The sequence below is a fragment of the Pelobates fuscus genome, chromosome 1 (assembly GCF_036172605.1).
Source record: "Pelobates fuscus isolate aPelFus1 chromosome 1, aPelFus1.pri, whole genome shotgun sequence".
Taxonomy (NCBI): domain Eukaryota; kingdom Metazoa; phylum Chordata; class Amphibia; order Anura; family Pelobatidae; genus Pelobates; species Pelobates fuscus.
The window spans coordinates 13,417,465-13,435,857 of NC_086317.1; the positions used below are offsets into that span (position 1 = coordinate 13,417,465).

The 18,393-nt window shown below is 43.4% G+C and overlaps 1 protein-coding gene across 1 annotated transcript; it reads left to right on the plus strand.

Annotated features, from left to right (window-relative positions):
* Nucleotides 1-10,079: 10,079 nt before the first annotated feature.
* CSTA (cystatin A) lies at nucleotides 10,080-13,412 on the plus strand. Its single transcript, XM_063441963.1, has 3 exons — nucleotides 10,080-10,223; nucleotides 12,466-12,567; nucleotides 13,176-13,412. The coding sequence occupies exons 1-3, from the start codon at nucleotides 10,155-10,157 to the stop codon at nucleotides 13,299-13,301; spliced, it is 297 nt and encodes a 98-aa protein (XP_063298033.1). The 5' UTR covers nucleotides 10,080-10,154; the 3' UTR covers nucleotides 13,302-13,412.
* The last annotated feature ends 4,981 nt before the right edge of the window (nucleotides 13,413-18,393 follow it).

Below are 18,393 nucleotides of genomic sequence, written 5' to 3' on the forward strand. Positions count from 1 at the left end.
GGTCCTCTCCCTGTGGTCCAGTGGTGGTCCAGGGAGGTTCCTGCAATCTCCCAGATTCTCACACTGCTCCCTCGCTGCCTCGCATGCTGTTTAGTGACGTAGGGGGCCGGAGTGAGGGCATGCGAGGGAGCAGTGTGCGGATCTAGAAGATTAGTGCTCCCTCACCGCCACCACCGCATTTTGCTTCCTTCCCCCGGTATATTTCAGGAGCAGAAATGCCTGCTCCTCACAGTACCCCCAGCCACATAGTCTGCCCCTGCCCCCCACTCCCCCTGTAGTTATGCCACTGAGGCTCAGGTATATCTTATATCAGGGGAGCCTCCCCAGATGTTCTAAAACGACTGCTTCTATGATGCTTTGTCATTCTAAAGGCATGCTAAAGGCTTGCAAAGCATCGTGGGAGTTGTAGTTTTTCAACGTCTGGGGATCTACCTTTTTGTAGTCACAGAAGAAAGAAAAAGTTCCGGGCTCAAAGGCTTAGATATGCAAATTTATTTGAACTATAGTGTCCAGCAGCAAGAGTCTTTTTCAAGCACTCTTGGGCCTTTATGCTACCTCTTGGGCCTAATAAGATCATCAAGTAGGGTGGCTAGACCGGAGGAAAATAAAAAAAAATTTCCTCCGGTCTAGCCACCCTACTTGATGATCTTATTATGTTTAGTTAGGTAGCCGTGTGGACAGCTCGGCTGCCGTTCTACTGCAGAGGGCAATTAGATTTTGCCGTTAAGGTGGCACAGTATGATGGGAGTTTGGGGGGTAGTTAATTGAAAGATGATACTATATATCATACAGGGTTTTTGTCTATACCTCTCTTCTTTTCCCCCTGTGCCACTAGTGCTTGCTAATCAGACAGGGGCAGCACGGGCTAACTATCATTTGTCTCCTCTCAGTTTTTTATCTATTTGCTTCTGACTTTTAGTTATTTTAACTATTAGAATTAAAAGTTACATTTTATTCCTCATTATGACAAGAACACCCGGGTTGCTGTTAGAGTACTAGAATTTCCAGGGGGTTTCTTGTTTGATATTTCTCTCATTTTTCCCCTTTTATGGACTTCTTGTACATTTTTCTTCTTTGTTTCAGTTACCTTTTTTATGTGATGATTAATTTTCTTTTAAAACTATGTTAAAAGATTCAGCAGATGTCATCGTAGTCCAGGCACAGACACGGCAAACACTGCTGGCAATGTGGGGAGGTAACGAAACATTGTTTGGGTTCTCCTTTACTCTGTCTGCTCTCCCTATACTGACTGACAGGTGTAAAGGGCGGAGCTTATAACAATGATTGACAGGGAGCTAAGATGGAGGTGGCTCTCTCTATACTGACTGCCAGGTGTAAAGGGCGGAGCTTATAACAATGATTGACAGGGAGCTAAGATGGAGGTGGCTCTCTCTATACTGACTGCCAGATGTAAAGGGCGGAGCTTATAACAATGATTGACAGGGAGCTAAGATGGAGGTGGCTCTCTCTATACTGACTGCCAGGTGCAAAGGGCGGAGCTTATAACAATGATTGACAGGTGTCAGGATCGGGACAGGGATCCAACACGCAGAGTACGAACAGGAGAGAAGTACGTATACCGGACCTTAGAATGGCCGGACTAACGTAAGGAGAAAGCAGAGAATAGTCAGAGACAAGCCGGGGTCGAGGGAACGAGAGGACAGGTAAGCGAGAGACAAGCCGAGGTCAAAGGACACGAGAGGTAAACAGGAACGATAGTACAAGCCGAGTCAAAACCGGATAGAACGATAAACATGAGAGCACTGAGGAACCAGACAAGCTAGAACCACGACAGGGCAATGAACCATTACACACATCCCTCTTTTATACCCTGGTTCTCTAAATCATGACTCCGCCCTTGCCGAGCCCTGATTCGTTGTTCCGAACCAGATTGACAGGTCAGGATGTGATTGCCGTCATGACGTCGGCTCCTGAGCGTCGTGTCATAAAAGGGAGTGGGGTTCTCGCGGCCGGCATGGGAATGACTATGAGAGCTGTGAGGATTGGATGAATCAGCCCCGCTGAGAGAACGGACGTCGGGAAGTCTAACCTCCTCCGAGGTAGAGACTTCAGGTACCCTGACAACAGGGAGCTAAGATGGAGGTGGCTCTCTCTATACTGACTGCCAGGTGTAATGGGCGGGCTTATAACAATGATTGACAGGGAGCTAAGATGGAGGTGGCTCTCTATACTGACTGCCAGGTGTAAAGGGCGGAGCTTATAACAATGATTGACAGGGAGCTAAGATGGAGGTGGCTCTCTCTATACTGACTGCCAGGTGTAAAGGGCGGAGCTTATAATAATGATTGACATGGAGCTAAGATGGAGGTGGCTCTCTCTATACTGACTGCCAGGTGTAAAGGGCGGAGCTTATAACAATGACTGACAGGGAGCTAAGTTGGAGGCGGCTCTCTCTATACTGACTGTCAGGTGTAAAGGGCGGAGCTTATAACAATGATTGACAGGGAGCTAAGATGGAGGTGGCTCTCTCTATGCTGACTGCCAGGTGTAAAGGGCGGAGCTTATAACAATGACTGACAGGGAGCTAAGTTGGAGGCGGCTCTCTCTATACTGACTGTCAGGTGTAAAGGGCGGAGCTTATGACAATGACTGACAGGGAGCTAAGTTTGAGGCGGCTCTCTCTATACTGACTGCCAGGTGTAAAGGGCGGAGCTTATAACAATGATTGACAGGGAGCTAAGATGGAGGTGGCTCTCTATATTCTGACTGCCAGGTGTAAAGGGCGGAGCTTATAACAATGACTGACAGGGAGCTAAGTTGGAGGCGGCTCTCTCTATACTGACTGTCAGGTGTAAAGGGCGGAGCTTATGATAATGACTGACAGGGAGCTAAGATGGAGGTGGCTCTCTCTATGCTGACTGCCAGGTGTAAAGGGCGGAGCTTATAACAATGATTGACAGGGAGCTAAGATGGAGGTGGCTCTCTCTATACTGACTGCCAGGTGTAAAGGGCGGAGCTTATAACAATGATTGACAGGGAGCTAAGATGGAGGTGGCTCTCTCTATACTGACTGCCAGGTGTAAAGGGCGGAGCTTATAACAATGATTGACAGGGAGCTAAGATGGAGGTGGCTCTCTCTATGCTGACTGCCAGGTGTAAAGGGCGGAGCTTATAACAATGATTGACAGGGAGCTAAGATGGAGGTGGCTCTCTCTATACTGACTGCCAGGTGTAAAGGGCGGAGCTTATAACAATGATTGACAGGGAGCTAAGATGGAGGTGGCTCTCTCTATACTGACTGCCAGGTGTAAAGGGCGGAGCTTATAACAATGATTGACAGGGAGCTAAGATGGAGGTGGCTCTCTCTATACTGACTGCCAGGTGTAAAGGGTGGAGCTTATAACAATGATTGACAGGGAGCTAAGATGGAGGTGGCTCTCTCTATACTGACTGCCAGGTGTAAAGGGTGGAGCTTATAACAATGATTGACAGGGAGCTAAGATGGAGGTGGCTCTCTCTATGCTGACTGCCAGGTGTAAAGGGTGGAGCTTATAACAATGATTGACAGGGAGCTAAGATGGAGGTGGCTCTCTCTATACTGACTGCCAGGTGTAAAGGGTGGAGCTTATAACAATGATTGACAGGGAGCTAAGATGGAGGTGGCTCTCTCTATACTGACTGCCAGGTGTAAAGGGTGGAGCTTATAACAATGATTGACAGGGAGCTAAGATGGAGGTGGCTCTCTCTATGCTGACTGCCAGGTGTAAAGGGCGGAGCTTATAACAATGATTGACAGGGAGCTAAGATGGAGGTGGCTCTCTCTATACTGACTGCCAGGTGTAAAGGGCGGAGCTTATAACAATGATTGACAGGGAGCTAAGATGGAGGTGGCTCTCTCTATACTGACTGCCAGGTGTAAAGGGCGGAGCTTATAACAATGATTGACAGGGAGCTAAGATGGAGGTGGCTCTCTCTATACTGACTGCCAGGTGTAAAGGGTGGAGCTTATAACAATGATTGACAGGGAGCTAAGATGGAGGTGGCTCTCTCTATACTGACTGCCAGGTGTAAAGGGTGGAGCTTATAACAATGATTGACAGGGAGCTAAGATGGAGGTGGCTCTCTCTATACTGACTGCCAGGTGTAAAGGGCGGAGCTTATAACAATGATTGACAGGGAGCTAAGATGGAGGTGGCTCTCTCTATACTGACTGCCAGGTGTAAAGGGCGGAGCTTATAACAATGACTGACAGGGAGCTAAGATGGAGGCGGCTCTCTCTATACTGACTGTCAGGTGTAAAGGGCGGAGCTTATGATAATGACTGACAGGGAGCTAAGATGGAGGTGGCTCTCTCTATGCTGACTGCCAGGTGTAAAGGGCGGAGCTTATAACAATGATTGACAGGGAGCTAAGATGGAGGTGGCTCTCTCTATACTGACTGCCAGGTGTAAAGGGCGGAGCTTATAACAATGATTGACAGGGAGCTAAGATGGAGGTGGCTCTCTCTATACTGACTGCCAGGTGTAAAGGGCGGAGCTTATAACAATGATTGACAGGGAGCTAAGATGGAGGTGGCTCTCTCTATGCTGACTGCCAGGTGTAAAGGGCGGAGCTTATAACAATGATTGACAGGGAGCTAAGATGGAGGTGGCTCTCTCTATACTGACTGCCAGGTGTAAAGGGCGGAGCTTATAACAATGATTGACAGGGAGCTAAGATGGAGGTGGCTCTCTCTATACTGACTGCCAGGTGTAAAGGGCGGAGCTTATAACAATGATTGACAGGGAGCTAAGATGGAGGTGGCTCTCTCTATACTGACTGCCAGGTGTAAAGGGTGGAGCTTATAACAATGATTGACAGGGAGCTAAGATGGAGGTGGCTCTCTCTATACTGACTGCCAGGTGTAAAGGGTGGAGCTTATAACAATGATTGACAGGGAGCTAAGATGGAGGTGGCTCTCTCTATGCTGACTGCCAGGTGTAAAGGGTGGAGCTTATAACAATGATTGACAGGGAGCTAAGATGGAGGTGGCTCTCTCTATACTGACTGCCAGGTGTAAAGGGTGGAGCTTATAACAATGATTGACAGGGAGCTAAGATGGAGGTGGCTCTCTCTATACTGACTGCCAGGTGTAAAGGGTGGAGCTTATAACAATGATTGACAGGGAGCTAAGATGGAGGTGGCTCTCTCTATGCTGACTGCCAGGTGTAAAGGGCGGAGCTTATAACAATGATTGACAGGGAGCTAAGATGGAGGTGGCTCTCTCTATACTGACTGCCAGGTGTAAAGGGCGGAGCTTATAACAATGATTGACAGGGAGCTAAGATGGAGGTGGCTCTCTCTATACTGACTGCCAGGTGTAAAGGGCGGAGCTTATAACAATGATTGACAGGGAGCTAAGATGGAGGTGGCTCTCTCTATACTGACTGCCAGGTGTAAAGGGTGGAGCTTATAACAATGATTGACAGGGAGCTAAGATGGAGGTGGCTCTCTCTATACTGACTGCCAGGTGTAAAGGGTGGAGCTTATAACAATGATTGACAGGGAGCTAAGATGGAGGTGGCTCTCTCTATACTGACTGCCAGGTGTAAAGGGCGGAGCTTATAACAATGATTGACAGGGAGCTAAGATGGAGGTGGCTCTCTCTATACTGACTGCCAGGTGTAAAGGGCGGAGCTTATAACAATGATTGACAGGGAGCTAAGATGGAGGCGCCCAGTTACACGATAAAGAGACTGGAATTTATACATGTATTATTATTTTTCACTCATCACAAATAAGTTAAATAGACAAAATTAGGGAAAACAAACAGTGTCAGTTCCCCTTTAAGCTGTACACCCACCTGTAGCATAGCATGCGAGAGAAGTGCTGATAAAACACTCAGTTGGTCAGTGACTTGTGACTGTCTGTGTGTGACAAGACCCATGATCACAGCAGCAAAACCACAAGAATGTCTCAATGCACCCAAATTCACATATTGTTTTCCACAAATATACCGTAGGCCTCGACTTAATATTGTTGAAAATGTTTTTCAAATGGTTTCGTATTTTTGGATACACTTTTAAAATGATTTTAACGTTATTTAAAAAATATTGAAATGTTGTCATATTTTGATGGGTTTTTGCGAAATGTATATTTTTTTATATATGAAACCTTTTTTGATATTTAAATAATTTCTTTAAAAATTATTTAAAAAGTTTATCCATAAATATGAAATCATTTAAAAAGCTTACACAACAACAATATTAAATCGAGACTATAATGTTTGTGGGATCAACCAAATTATCTTCAATGTATGTTCCCATTTTCACCACAGAGCACTCCCCATCATTCCACTTAATGTGAGCCTTAGTAAATCTGCTCATTTATCTCCACACACAAAGAATCTGTCCATTTACAATGATACCCAGCGTAGCCCAGGAGTCTTCCGTTCATCATAAATATATGTCCATTTACCATGGTAATCTTTTAATTAATCCTAAGAAACTGCCCAGTCACCTTGACAATCTGTTAATTCATACTGAGAGTTTATCGATTTATTCTGACAATCTGTTAATTCATACTGAGCGTTTATCGATTTATTCTGACAATCTGTTAATTCATACTGAGAATTTGTCAATTTCTGACAATCTGTTAATTCATACTGTGGGTTTATCGATTTATTCTGAGAATCTGTTAATTCATACTGAGGGTTTATCAATTTATTCTGAGAATCTGTTAATTCATACTGAGAGTTTATCGATTTATTCTGAGAATCTGTTCATTCATACTGAGGGTTTATCGATTTATTCTGAGAATCTGTTAATTCATACTGTGGGTTTATCGATTTATTCTGAGAATCTGTTAATTCATACTGAGGGTTTATCGATTTATTCTGAGAATCTGCCCATTTGCAGGAAGATTGGAAAAGACTGTCAGGATTATCCATTGAAGTGTGAATTGCTGGGAGCCCAATGGGAATTTTACATTCTGTGCCATAATAAGTGTAAACATTCTCTAAATGAGCTGTGCTTTCAGTGTGACTATTTTAGATGATAATTTGAATTAAACCTAGGGGTGTAGATGTGAATATACCTATGATTGTGAATGTAGCTGTGAGTGTGAGTATTACTGTGAGTGTGAGTATTGCTGTGAATGTGGCTGCTTGTGAGTACTGTGATTGTGAGTGTGTGGCTGTATTGCTGAGTGTAGCTGCCTGTGAGTGTGAGTAGTGCTATGAGTGTGATTGCTGTGAGGGTTAGTATTGCTATGAGTGTAGGTGTTAGTGTGATTGCTGTGAGGATTAATATTATGAGTGTAGGTATGAGTATTGCTATGAATGTGAATATTGTTACAAGTGTAGCTGTGAGTGCGAGTATTGCTGTGAGTATGAGTATTGCTATGAGTGTGAGTATTGCTATGAGTGTAGCTGTGAGTGTGAGAATTGCTGTGAGTATGAGTATTGCTATGAGTGTAGGTGTGAGTGTGAGAATTGCTGTGAGTGTGAGTATTGCTGAGAGTGTGAGTATTGTTATGAATGTGAGTATTGCTGTGAGTGTGAGAATTGCTGTGAGTGTGAGTATTGCTATGAGTGTGAGTATTGCTATGAGTGTGAGTATTGCTATGAGTGTAGCTGTGTGAGAATTGCTGTGAGGATTAATATTATGAGTGTAGGTGTGAGTATTGCTATGAATGTGAATATTGTTACAAGTGTAGCTGTGAGTGCGAGTATTGCTGTGAGTATGAGTATTGCTATGAGTGTGAGTATTGCTATGAGTGTGAGTATTGCTATGAGTGTGAGTATTGCTATGAGTGTAGCTGTGAGTGTGAGAATTGCTGTGAGTGTGAGAATTGCTATGAGTGTAGCTGTGAGTGTGAGAATTGATGTGAGTATGAGTATTGCTATGAGTGTGAGTATTGCTATGAGTGTGAGTATTGCTATGAGTGTAGCTGTGAGTGTGAGTATTGCTGTGAGTATGAGTATTGCTATGAGTGTGAGTATTGCTATGAGTGTGAGTATTGCTATGAATGTAGCTGTGAGTGTGAGAATTGCTGTGAGTGTGAGAATTGCTATGAATGTAGCTGTGAGTGTGAGAATTGCTGTGAGGATTAATATTATGAGTGTAGGTGTGAGTATTGCTATGAGTGTGAATATTGTTACGAGTATAGCTGTGAGTGCGAGTATTGCTATGAGTGTGAATATTGTTATGAGTGTAGCTGTGAGTGCGAGTATTGCTGTGAGTGTGAGTATTGCTATGAGTGTGAGTATTGCTATGAGTGTAGCTGTGTGAGAATTGCTGTGAGGATTAATATTATGAGTGTAGGTGTGAGTATTGCTATGAGTGTGAATATTGTTATGAGTGTAGCTGTGAGTGCGAGTATTGCTGTGAGTATGAGTATTGCTATGAGTGTAGCTATGAGAGTGAGAATTGCTATAAATGTGAGTATTGCTGAGAGTGTGAGTATTGTTATGAATGTGGCTGCTGTGAGGGTTAGTATTGCTATGAGTATAACTGTGAGTGTGAGTATTGCTATGAGTGTGAGTATTGCTATGAGTGTGACTGTCTGTGAGTGTGAGTATTGCTATGAGTGTGATTGCTGTGAGGGTTAGTATTGTTACAAGTGTAGCTGTGAGTGTGAGTATTGCTATAATTGTGAGTATTGTTATGAATGTGAGTATCGCTGTGAGTGTGATTGCTGTGAGGATTAATATTATGAGTGTAGGTGTGAGTATTGCTATGAGTGTGAGTATTGCTATGAGTGTAGCTGTGAGTGCGAGTATTGCTGTGAGTATGAGTATTGCTATGAGTGTAGCTATGAGAGTGAGAATTGCTATGAATGTGAGTATTGCTGAGAGTGTGAGTATTGTTATGAATGTGGCTGCTGTGAGGGTTAGTATTGCTATGAGTATAACTGTGAGTGTGAGTATTGCTATGAGTGTGATTGCTGTGAGGGTTAGTATTGTTACAAGTGTAGCTATGAGTGTGAGTATTGCTGTAAGTGAGTGTGAGTATAGCTATGAGTGTGAATATTGTTACGAGTGTAGCTGTGAGTGTAAGTATTGCTATGAATGTGAGTATTGTTATGAATGCTATGAGTGTGAGTATTGCTATGAGTGTAGCTGCCTGAGTGTGAGCATTGCTTTGAGTGTGAGTATTGCTATGAGTGTGACTGTCTGTGAGTGTGAGCATTGCTATGAGTGTGATTGCTGTAAGGGTTAATATTGTTACGAGTGTAGCTGTGAGTGTGAGTATTGCTGTGAGTGTGAGTATCGCTGTGAATGTGAGTATCGCTGTGAATGTGAGTATTGCTGTGAGTGTGAGTATTGCTGTGAGTGTGAGTATTGTTACGAGTGTGAGTATTGTTACGAGTGTAGCTGTCTGAGTGTTGTTGGGAGTGTGAGTGTTGCTATGAGTGTAGCTGTCTGTGAGTGTTGTTGGGAGTGTGAGTGTTGCTATGAGTGTAGCTGTCTGCCTGTGAGTGTGAGTATTGCTGACTGTAGCTGCCTGTGAGTGCTGTGAGTGTAGCTGCCTGTGAGTGCTGTGAGTGAATGTTGCTATGAGTGTAGCTGTCTGTGAGTGTTGTTGGGAGTGTGAGTGTTGCTATGAGTGTAGCTGTCTGCCTGTGAGTGTGAGTATTGCTGACTGTAGCTGCCTGTGAGTGCTGTGAGTGTAGCTGCCTGTGAGTGCTGTGAGTGAATGTTGCTGTGAGTGTTGCTGTGAGTGTAGCTGCCTGTGAGTGCTGTGAGTGAGTGTTGCTGTGAGTATAGCTGGCTGTAAGTGAGTGTTGCTGTGAGTGTAGCTGCCTGTGAGTGCTGTGAGTGAGTGTACAGTATCTGAGTTCAGAATGTTCCCAATTCTACAGAAGATACAAATTAACAGGAATGAGCTCTGGCTGTACATCACGTGACCCCTCCACCACTGGACCCACCTGACAGATAATGGTATAACCCGCCTTCAGTAATAAGTCCGGGACGCGCCTTTTATAGACTATGGTTAATTAATATGATTTTTTTTTTTATATCCGTTTATTTCATCGATTTGATATTTTAATGTTTCCCACATTGATTCTGTGTTTGTGAGCGGAGTTTCCCCACCCGCCCATGAATGGTACGTTCCCTCCGGTATATATTGACTGCTCTTGCTGCTGTTATCCAGTCAGCTGGGCGAGCTCACTGCATTCCATCTAATAACTGACACTGTAACACTGTAACCATGCCACTGTGCGGCGGACTGGGAGAGGCCCTGCCTGCCACCCCTGAGATCCAGGAGCTCTGCGACAAGGTGAGGGGTCTGTGCTTGGAGATTATGGGGGGATCTGGGATATTATGGGGGGCTCTGGGGTAATATGGGGGGCTCTGGGGTAATATGGGGGGCTCTGGGGTAATATGGGGGGCTCTGGGTTATTATGGGGTCCAGGCATTACACTCAGCAATAATGCTCTGTGTTAATATGGGGGGGATCCAGGCATTACATTCAGCAATAATGCCCCCCCAATTCTGTGAACCTGGGGTGCCCTGTTGCTGACCACCCTGTATCTAGCCCAGTTCTAGGTTCCCCCATATCTGGAAAGAAATGAGGGTTGTTGTTTTTTTGTTTTTGTTTTGAGGAATGCAAGCTGGTTTGTGGCTGGCAGACTGGGATCCTGGCTCGTGATGTGGTGACTAACCTGTCCATGTGACTGCCTGCAGACATGCTAACTGTGACAATGCTTGTCCCCACCCACAACAAAACCTATCTGGAACCTGATCCAGGCATCTCTAAAGATTCTGACATGCTGTCTATACACTCTGTGTCTAGTTCTGAGTCATTAAAGGGCTTTGGCCAAAGGTAAATGTAACCTCCATGCAATCACCCAGGCTGTTATCGTTGTGATCCCACAAGTGGGTGGGGGGATCACTTATGGCAAAGTGCTAACTAAGGAGCGTTCACCAGGAATGTTGGTAGAATGCATCAACCTCTGGCGTGTTGCCCTAGAATAGGTCCTGTTATATGGGGGAAACTACCTGGAGTCACAGGAAGAATCTCCCACTATCTCTGAATTTGTGAAGTTTACACTCAAACTAGCAGTCATGTGCTGTCAGATTTTCTTCTTTGCATCATTTTCTCCTCCTTCCTGAATGCAGAGCTGGAATCATTTGTGTTGGCTTCTCCAGAGCGGTGCATAGAAGCCCTTGTCAGTCTTCTTAAAGGGTTATAGTGGTTATGGTGTGAGCAGTACCCTGGTCCTATTCTCCTTCAAGCTTTGCGAGGCATGTATATAGTTGGTGACCGCCATCTGGCCGAGAATGTTGGCTGACCACTCAAGTGTTGTGGGCTGGCTAATGTGGGTTTAAGCTCTATACGTGCAGCTTCACACAGTGAAACGCTGCACTGACCACATCAAATCACTGAAGTAGTCATACTTCTTTGCATAACCCTTTAGTCTCTTTACTTATCCCCCTGACCCCCATGTGGGATGTCCCTTTGGACTCTGCTCTCCTAGGAATTTGTAGCTGACCCTCCCAATGAAGTGACAAGTTGCACAGTTGATGTAGCTAAACGTTTGTTTCAGTCCCCTCGAGAATGGAACGACCAGTATCTGACTACTTTCAATTGGCTGACGACATGGCTGCAGTGATTATGGTAGTTGGAGTGCACCTCTAACCGCTGTATCTTGTAACTAGCGACAAGCTAAACAGAACTTTCAGAATCTGCCATTCTAAACCATATATATATATATTTTTTTTTTTTCAAAAGCTTTTCAATAACATTTCATTTTTTTTTTTTTTTTTATACAATGTTAAAATGACTGAACATTAAAAATATTTAGACTTCTGTAATTTTGTTTATTTTATTTTTAATATTTGGGGAAGGGGGATTTTAAAAGTTAATCCAAAATTATTAGAGCATTTGGAAACTTGATCTAATATCTGAGTTTGGCCAAGATCCTCACTGGTTAGAGCGAGCTTTGACTAACCAGCACTTGTGATCGAATAGATAATGTCTGCCACTGAGGGCCAGGCTCTGGAGGGCTATCTGAGCAAATCTGGTTATTTTGACAGAATCACAACTTTGTAGTGGTTCTAGTACCCCTTTATCATACAGGCTACCATGCTTGGGTGTAGACATCAAGTCTACCTACAATTATTCATGTACTCTTGGTCTCATATGTACTTGTTTCCAATTTGGATATTGCTGTCCCCTGCTTCTCTATGCAATCCATTGTGCTAGTCTGTCTCTGCGTCTCCCAGATAAACACCGCTTCAGGTCAGCCCTGAAACTTGACACCAGGTCAAAAACTTACTATGGTGACCATGCCTCTACTCAGGTTTGTACTTGTCCACTTGCTATTATATATATATATAGCCAACAAATTCTGTAGCGCTGTGAGTGGACTAACAGACACATAATTGAGATCAGACCACTGGACGTACAGGAACAGAGTGGGTTGAGGGCCCTGCTCGATGAGCTACCATGATGGACACTGCCTTGGGGTGACAGGTTGTTTACGGCTTCATTACTGTAATTATTCTGCTTTCTCCAGGTAAAGGCGCAAGCTGAAGCTAAAAGTGGAAAGACCTTCAGCCAATTTATAGCGCTCTCCTACAAGACCCAAGTTGTTGCTGGAAAAAACTTGTTCATCAAGGTAAGCTTTAAGCATTCCATGTGTAGTGCTGAATGATGACAATGGGGCAACTGTTACTTTCAATCTCATTTCACTGTACAGTCATCAGATAACTGGTCCAATCACCGCCTTCTAGGAGAAACATGTGCTTGTCCGGCTAACGCTTTGTGTTGAATGCACATTCTTTCTTCCTAGCCTGTTTAGCGTCATCAGTTCCTCAGTTTGACATCTAGTCACACTAAAGGTGTCTAGCAAACTTTGATATTTTTCCAAGTGTATTTAATGAATCTATCCTACATGACATTCTTCCAAATTCTGTTTGGTTCTGTGAGCGTGTCACCCTGATAATGTTAAAATGATCTCCGCCCCTATAGTTTACCAAATTACTATTTCTGCAGTAAACTGGAACACTTTTGTCTACCCTGTATGTCAAACATTTTTGCTCTAGAACCTGCCTCGGAACCCTTCAGGGCACTGCCTTGTTAAATGAGTGTATTGGTGCAGTTGAAACCGTGAGAACTGAACATTTTTAAAGTTGCTCTGCAATGTCTGTCTTTCTAATAATGCCTTTCTTGCTCTCCCTCCAAACATGCAATGTTCCTACTGAATGTCTCCTGTCATCTCTGCAGATTGATGCGGGTGACATCTTCCCCCATGTGCGGGTTTATCAAGCACTTCCTCATACAAATAAGGGGCCAGAGGTCCACAGCGTCCAACTCGACCAGTCAAAGGATGCTGAGATTGTCTATTTCTAATTTCAGTCAACATCTAGCACAATAAGCCGAATGTGATTCAAAGCGCCTTAAACTGAGCTAATATTCCAGAACATGTCGGGCTATAAAATAAAAAAATCTGTGCAATGTGGGGGCTGGGGGGGGGGGGAGGGAGTCAAATGCTTTTTGATACTAATGGTTATTATGACCTACAATAAATCATAAAAAAAACTAACCTGTCTCATGTGTCCTATGAAATTTCTTTATGAATGCCAGAAAATATTTAAAGGATGTTCTAAAATGTCTCACACCCTGCAGTCAGCTGACCACTAGATTTATTCCTTATAAAGTTAGTGGAACACTAGAACCCACTGTAGTGGTTATGGTGTTGTAGTAGTAGTAGTACTGTTTGATGGGAGACGCCAGCTGTGATACTGAATGATTCAGGACTGGACACTCTGCTAATAAACTTGGTCCTGTTCCTATAGAGCAGGGGTTCCCAACCCAGTCCTTAAGTACCCCTACCAGTCCAGGATTTAGGGATTATCCTGTTGAATCTAAAGTGTGTGGTTTTTTTTTTTTGTGTTTTTTTTTAACAAGACACAATTGGGCAATCCCTAAATCCTGGACTATTTGGGGGTACTTGAGGATTGGGTTGTGAACCCCTGCTATAGAGCAAACACTAATCTCCTGCTGGATGGCTGTACCTGCAAGACTTAATTTGTCAAACCATGTTAAAATGCACCAGGGCTCACAAAACAACCACCAAGGTGCTTGAATGGGTTTTTATGTTTGGTGTTATAGGCATGAAGATATTTCATTACTAGTGTAGCGTGTCAGTAGTTGCGGGGAGGTCAGCAATACCATATTGTACAGTACATTATGGTGCCTTGATACATTGTGTATAACGACCCTGAGATTTTTTCATGATTTACTCTCCATACCCCTGTACTAGAAGACTTGGGTGGTGGTTCTTTCTCAATCTAAATTTTGGACGGATCTGCCCAATGCTTTAGCCCAAAAGTGGTCCCAGTATTACTTGTGGTGATAAGACAGACACTTCTAACGGGTTATGAGATGGTTTTTGAAAAAAAATTAAAGTCTCTGTTTGAGCCTTGCCACCCACTATACTTTCTAGTGGGTAAGGTGTATGGAAGGTCAAGAATCTAGAAATGGCTACAGCAAGCTGAGAAATGGGAAGATAGGTGCTTGGGGTAGAACTGGTAAAGACCAAGTGGGTCACTTGGCTGGTTATTGGGTAAAAGTCCAGAGGTCTATGTGGAAGTATAAATGACATTACACAGGGTTTAATAAATACAAATAAGTATCCATGCATGGGGGGGGGGGGGGGGGGGGGGTATTCATTCTCCTGTCGTGGTCTAAATCTGCATTACAGATGTACTGTAAAAAAAAAAAAAATAACTTGACTATCTTTAATGGGCTTAAATCCAAGTACAACATATCTTGGAAGTGATGTTTGTTAACAAACTGGAATTTAAAAAAAAAAAAAAAAAATTTAAGAAATGTTATAGATTAACTTGAATTGCCAGCCTTCCTATCTTCATTGGGAAGCAGACATAAAAAAATCACGTCTTATGCAATTTAAGGCCATACAGATAACGGAGGCCTAGTCCTCATTCATGAAACCTGAGCTCATTGGAAAGTACTGGGAATTGCTTAGTTCATAAGCCGAGCTTCTGACTAATGGTAGCTTAAACATGACTGCTCTGTGAAGCAAGAGTATGAGATGCACTGAAAAGGGGCATTGAAGGGGCACTCCCAAGTGCTAAACTTTAATTCAATGAAGTGGATTTAGTGTGTAGATCATGCTCCTGTACTCATTCCTGGAAGCTTCACCCTTATACTTGCTTTATCTTCAAGAGATTTAGCTTTCTGTAGTGCTTTATGTATGAAGAGTAACCTCTTAAAGAAGTACAGAAAGTCTGAGTTTGGAGGGAAGGGTTAGCAAAGGCTGCAGACGAGAAAGGAACACTCAAAACCTAATCCCTACAGCTCGAGTGGCTATTGTGCCAGGAGTGCCCTGGTGTGCGCCCATTCCCATAGTTTTGGGGACTGGCTTGACTTATTACCTTGTGTCGTTCAGGGTCCCACCAACGCTGGAGAGCTGGGACATTACTTCTCCTGATCTAAGCCATGCAACACTTAGATCACTGGGCGAGTGTCAGCTTGTTGGTTCAAGAATCCACATATTAAATATTGTATCCATGAATATTATGGTTTTGCAAGAATCCATCCAGTTGCTTTTTTTTTTTTTTTTTTTTAAAAGTGTACAGACTCTGATTAAGCCACTTCTTCAGGCAGAGCATTCGTCTGTATTTCTTACTTCACGGTTCGATAAATACCAGGGCACCCCTGCGATTTGTCAGCTCGTTAAGCGGTGATAGAAAGTGGAGAGGCTGCAAGCAATGTGGGCGGCGAGGGAGCTGAAATCATGTTGTAGTGGTTCTAGTGACTATAGTGAACCTTTAAGAATTGTCATTGAAAATATTGCTTTGTTTTAATAAAAAAAAAACCTGGCGCCTAACTTTTTTTAGCTGGCTCCTAGATTCCATGTAGAGTTGCCAAGCCCTTTCTCACTGTAAGGAACCATTTCCTTAAAATAAGTTATTTAGTCTTCTCAACTGTCACTAGTCTAATACTATCCTTACCTTTTTGTGTCATTTTACCCCACTGATTGAGCAGGGCCCTCAACCCCCTCTGTTCCTGTGTGTCCAACTTGTCTGGTTATAACTACGTGTGTGTTCGTCCACCCATTGTAAAGCGCTGCGGAATTTGATGGTGCTATACAAATACCATAATAATAATAATAATTTACTAACGTGAGAATTCATCTGGGCGCCACTCCACGCCTCCACTTACACTGCAGGGCTTAGCTCATTGACTGAGAGCATCAGCTTCTGGCACTCTGGGATAAGTCAGGGTAAGGAACCTGGCAGACACAGGTAACACGACAAATCGTTCTGGTGGTGGTTATGGTGCTTGATCCTTTAGTGATTATACCCTTTATGTGTATTTTTGTGCCTGATGTCTTTCTGTACACACCCATTATATTCTCTGTCCCTGAAGTCAACAGTTTGCCCTTATGTGCGATTGATTTTACTGATGGATTATGGGTAAATTTGGCAACCAAATCTTGTTTTAAGCTCCACCCAGGTGGGTTTTGTCAAATTGGTGGTCCCTACTTTTGTGTATCTTTTGAAAACAAGAGAACTCATGAAAATAATAAAAAATACACTTTGACACAGAGCTATATAGAAGCAAATTAGATAAGTTATTTCTGGTAACAGATAGTTTAAGAAGTGAGACTGCAAGGGCATAATCTATACACCAAAACTGCTTCATAGTTACATGAAAAAAAGACCTTCTAACATCTCTTTTTGCTGCTGTTACAAACGAAGGCAAAAATCCTAATTTCAAGCTTTTTCCAATTTTGCAACAAACTAGAAAAAAAATCCTCCTCGACGACCCCAGATCTCCCCTGCTTCAAGAAGCTGTTAATACACATATTAAAAATTATTAGATTTGGACATTTGTTTCCGAACATGATTTGGTCCAAATTTGAGCTATTTGTCCATTTGTCTGAAAGAAGAATGGACGAATAGAAATGATAACACATGAAAGTAAAACCGAATTGCTTGTTGGACGAAATCTGGTCCGTGCAATTTGTTCTATGCTTGTTTAGCTTATTACAAGGAGGGAGCTACTGACTTGTAATATTTAAAAATAGAAGAAAGCTCCCCGCCACTTCCAAAATCTCCTCTATGCCCGCCTCACCCCATGGGGGTCAATATGACCCTCATATTACTTTAAAGGAGGTTAAATCCTCCCTTCTGCCCTTGCAGAAGTGGCTGCTTACTGTCATAAGAAAACACTGGAGACAGGACAGCTATTGCTGCCCAGTCACTTATCAAATGAAGGGGGGCCTGGAACAAGTCCCCCATGCCCACATGATGGGGCACCTATTTAAAAAGCTAACGGGGGGGGGGATATTATGCCCCCACCAATGCCCTACGAGTTGGAGTTATTAAACTAAAATGCAGATCTCGTGTCCTCCTCCAGCCCCCTCCCATAGCCATGGGTTGGGGCTCTTAACTAAATTAAGCTAGGGTACCTATTGTTCCCTCCAGCCCACATCCAGTGGCAGTGCGTGGGACCCCCATTTATAATAATTAGATGTGAACGTGCATTGGTCCACTTCATTCCAGCACCCCCATACACACATGTTTTGTGGGCGAAGGCATGACGTGGACCAATCCCAAGTAAAGGTATTTAAATCTCCCTAGCCCTGTTCACTGTGCCCTTTTGTGGTTTCTGTCCCAGTACCCTTTATTGCGTTACTTGATCTACTTTGTTATATTCTAGTATTGATTTTGGCATTGTTACTGATCCTTTCCTGTCTTGTTTGCCTGTCTGACTGATTATCATGTACCTGACTCAGGCTAGTTCTTGTTTTCACTGTCTCTCTGTTATCCTGACCTCGGCTCGTTACTGACCACGCCTTTTCTCGGTCTACGTTAAGTTCGGCAATTCTACAGTTCAGTTATACATTATTTCCTTGTTTTCTTCCTTGCTGTCCTGTACTGGGGTATTACACTGTGACACTGGTCTACCAAAGACGCAAAATGTTGTCAAATTACAGAGAATTAAAGGCAGTCTTCAACGCCCTGATACATTTCAGACCATGGATTTTTGGGAAAAGAATAAGAGTCCAATCAGACAAAAATACAACGGTCTTGTATATAAATAGGAAAGGCAGAACAAGAGTAAGAAGTCTTAGTCCCCTTTTTTAAGAGCTATTGTCATGGGCCCAGAGAGAATTAGAAGATCTGTCAGCTATACATATAAAGGTAACAGATAATTCAGGGGCAGACGAGCTCAGCAGAGCAAGGTGGTCCTAAATAGACTGATCTCTTCATCAAGACCTATTCAATATTCTCGTGAAGAAATTTGTCAATCCACAGACAGACCTTATGACAAGAAGAAATCTGAAAATCCAAGTCAACATCCCTCTACAAACAAGACCGGCCAGACGTTCTGGACAGTATGTCCATCAAGTGGAGTCCAGATTTAGCATACGTCTTCCCTCCAGTAGCTCGATTCTCAGAGTCATACA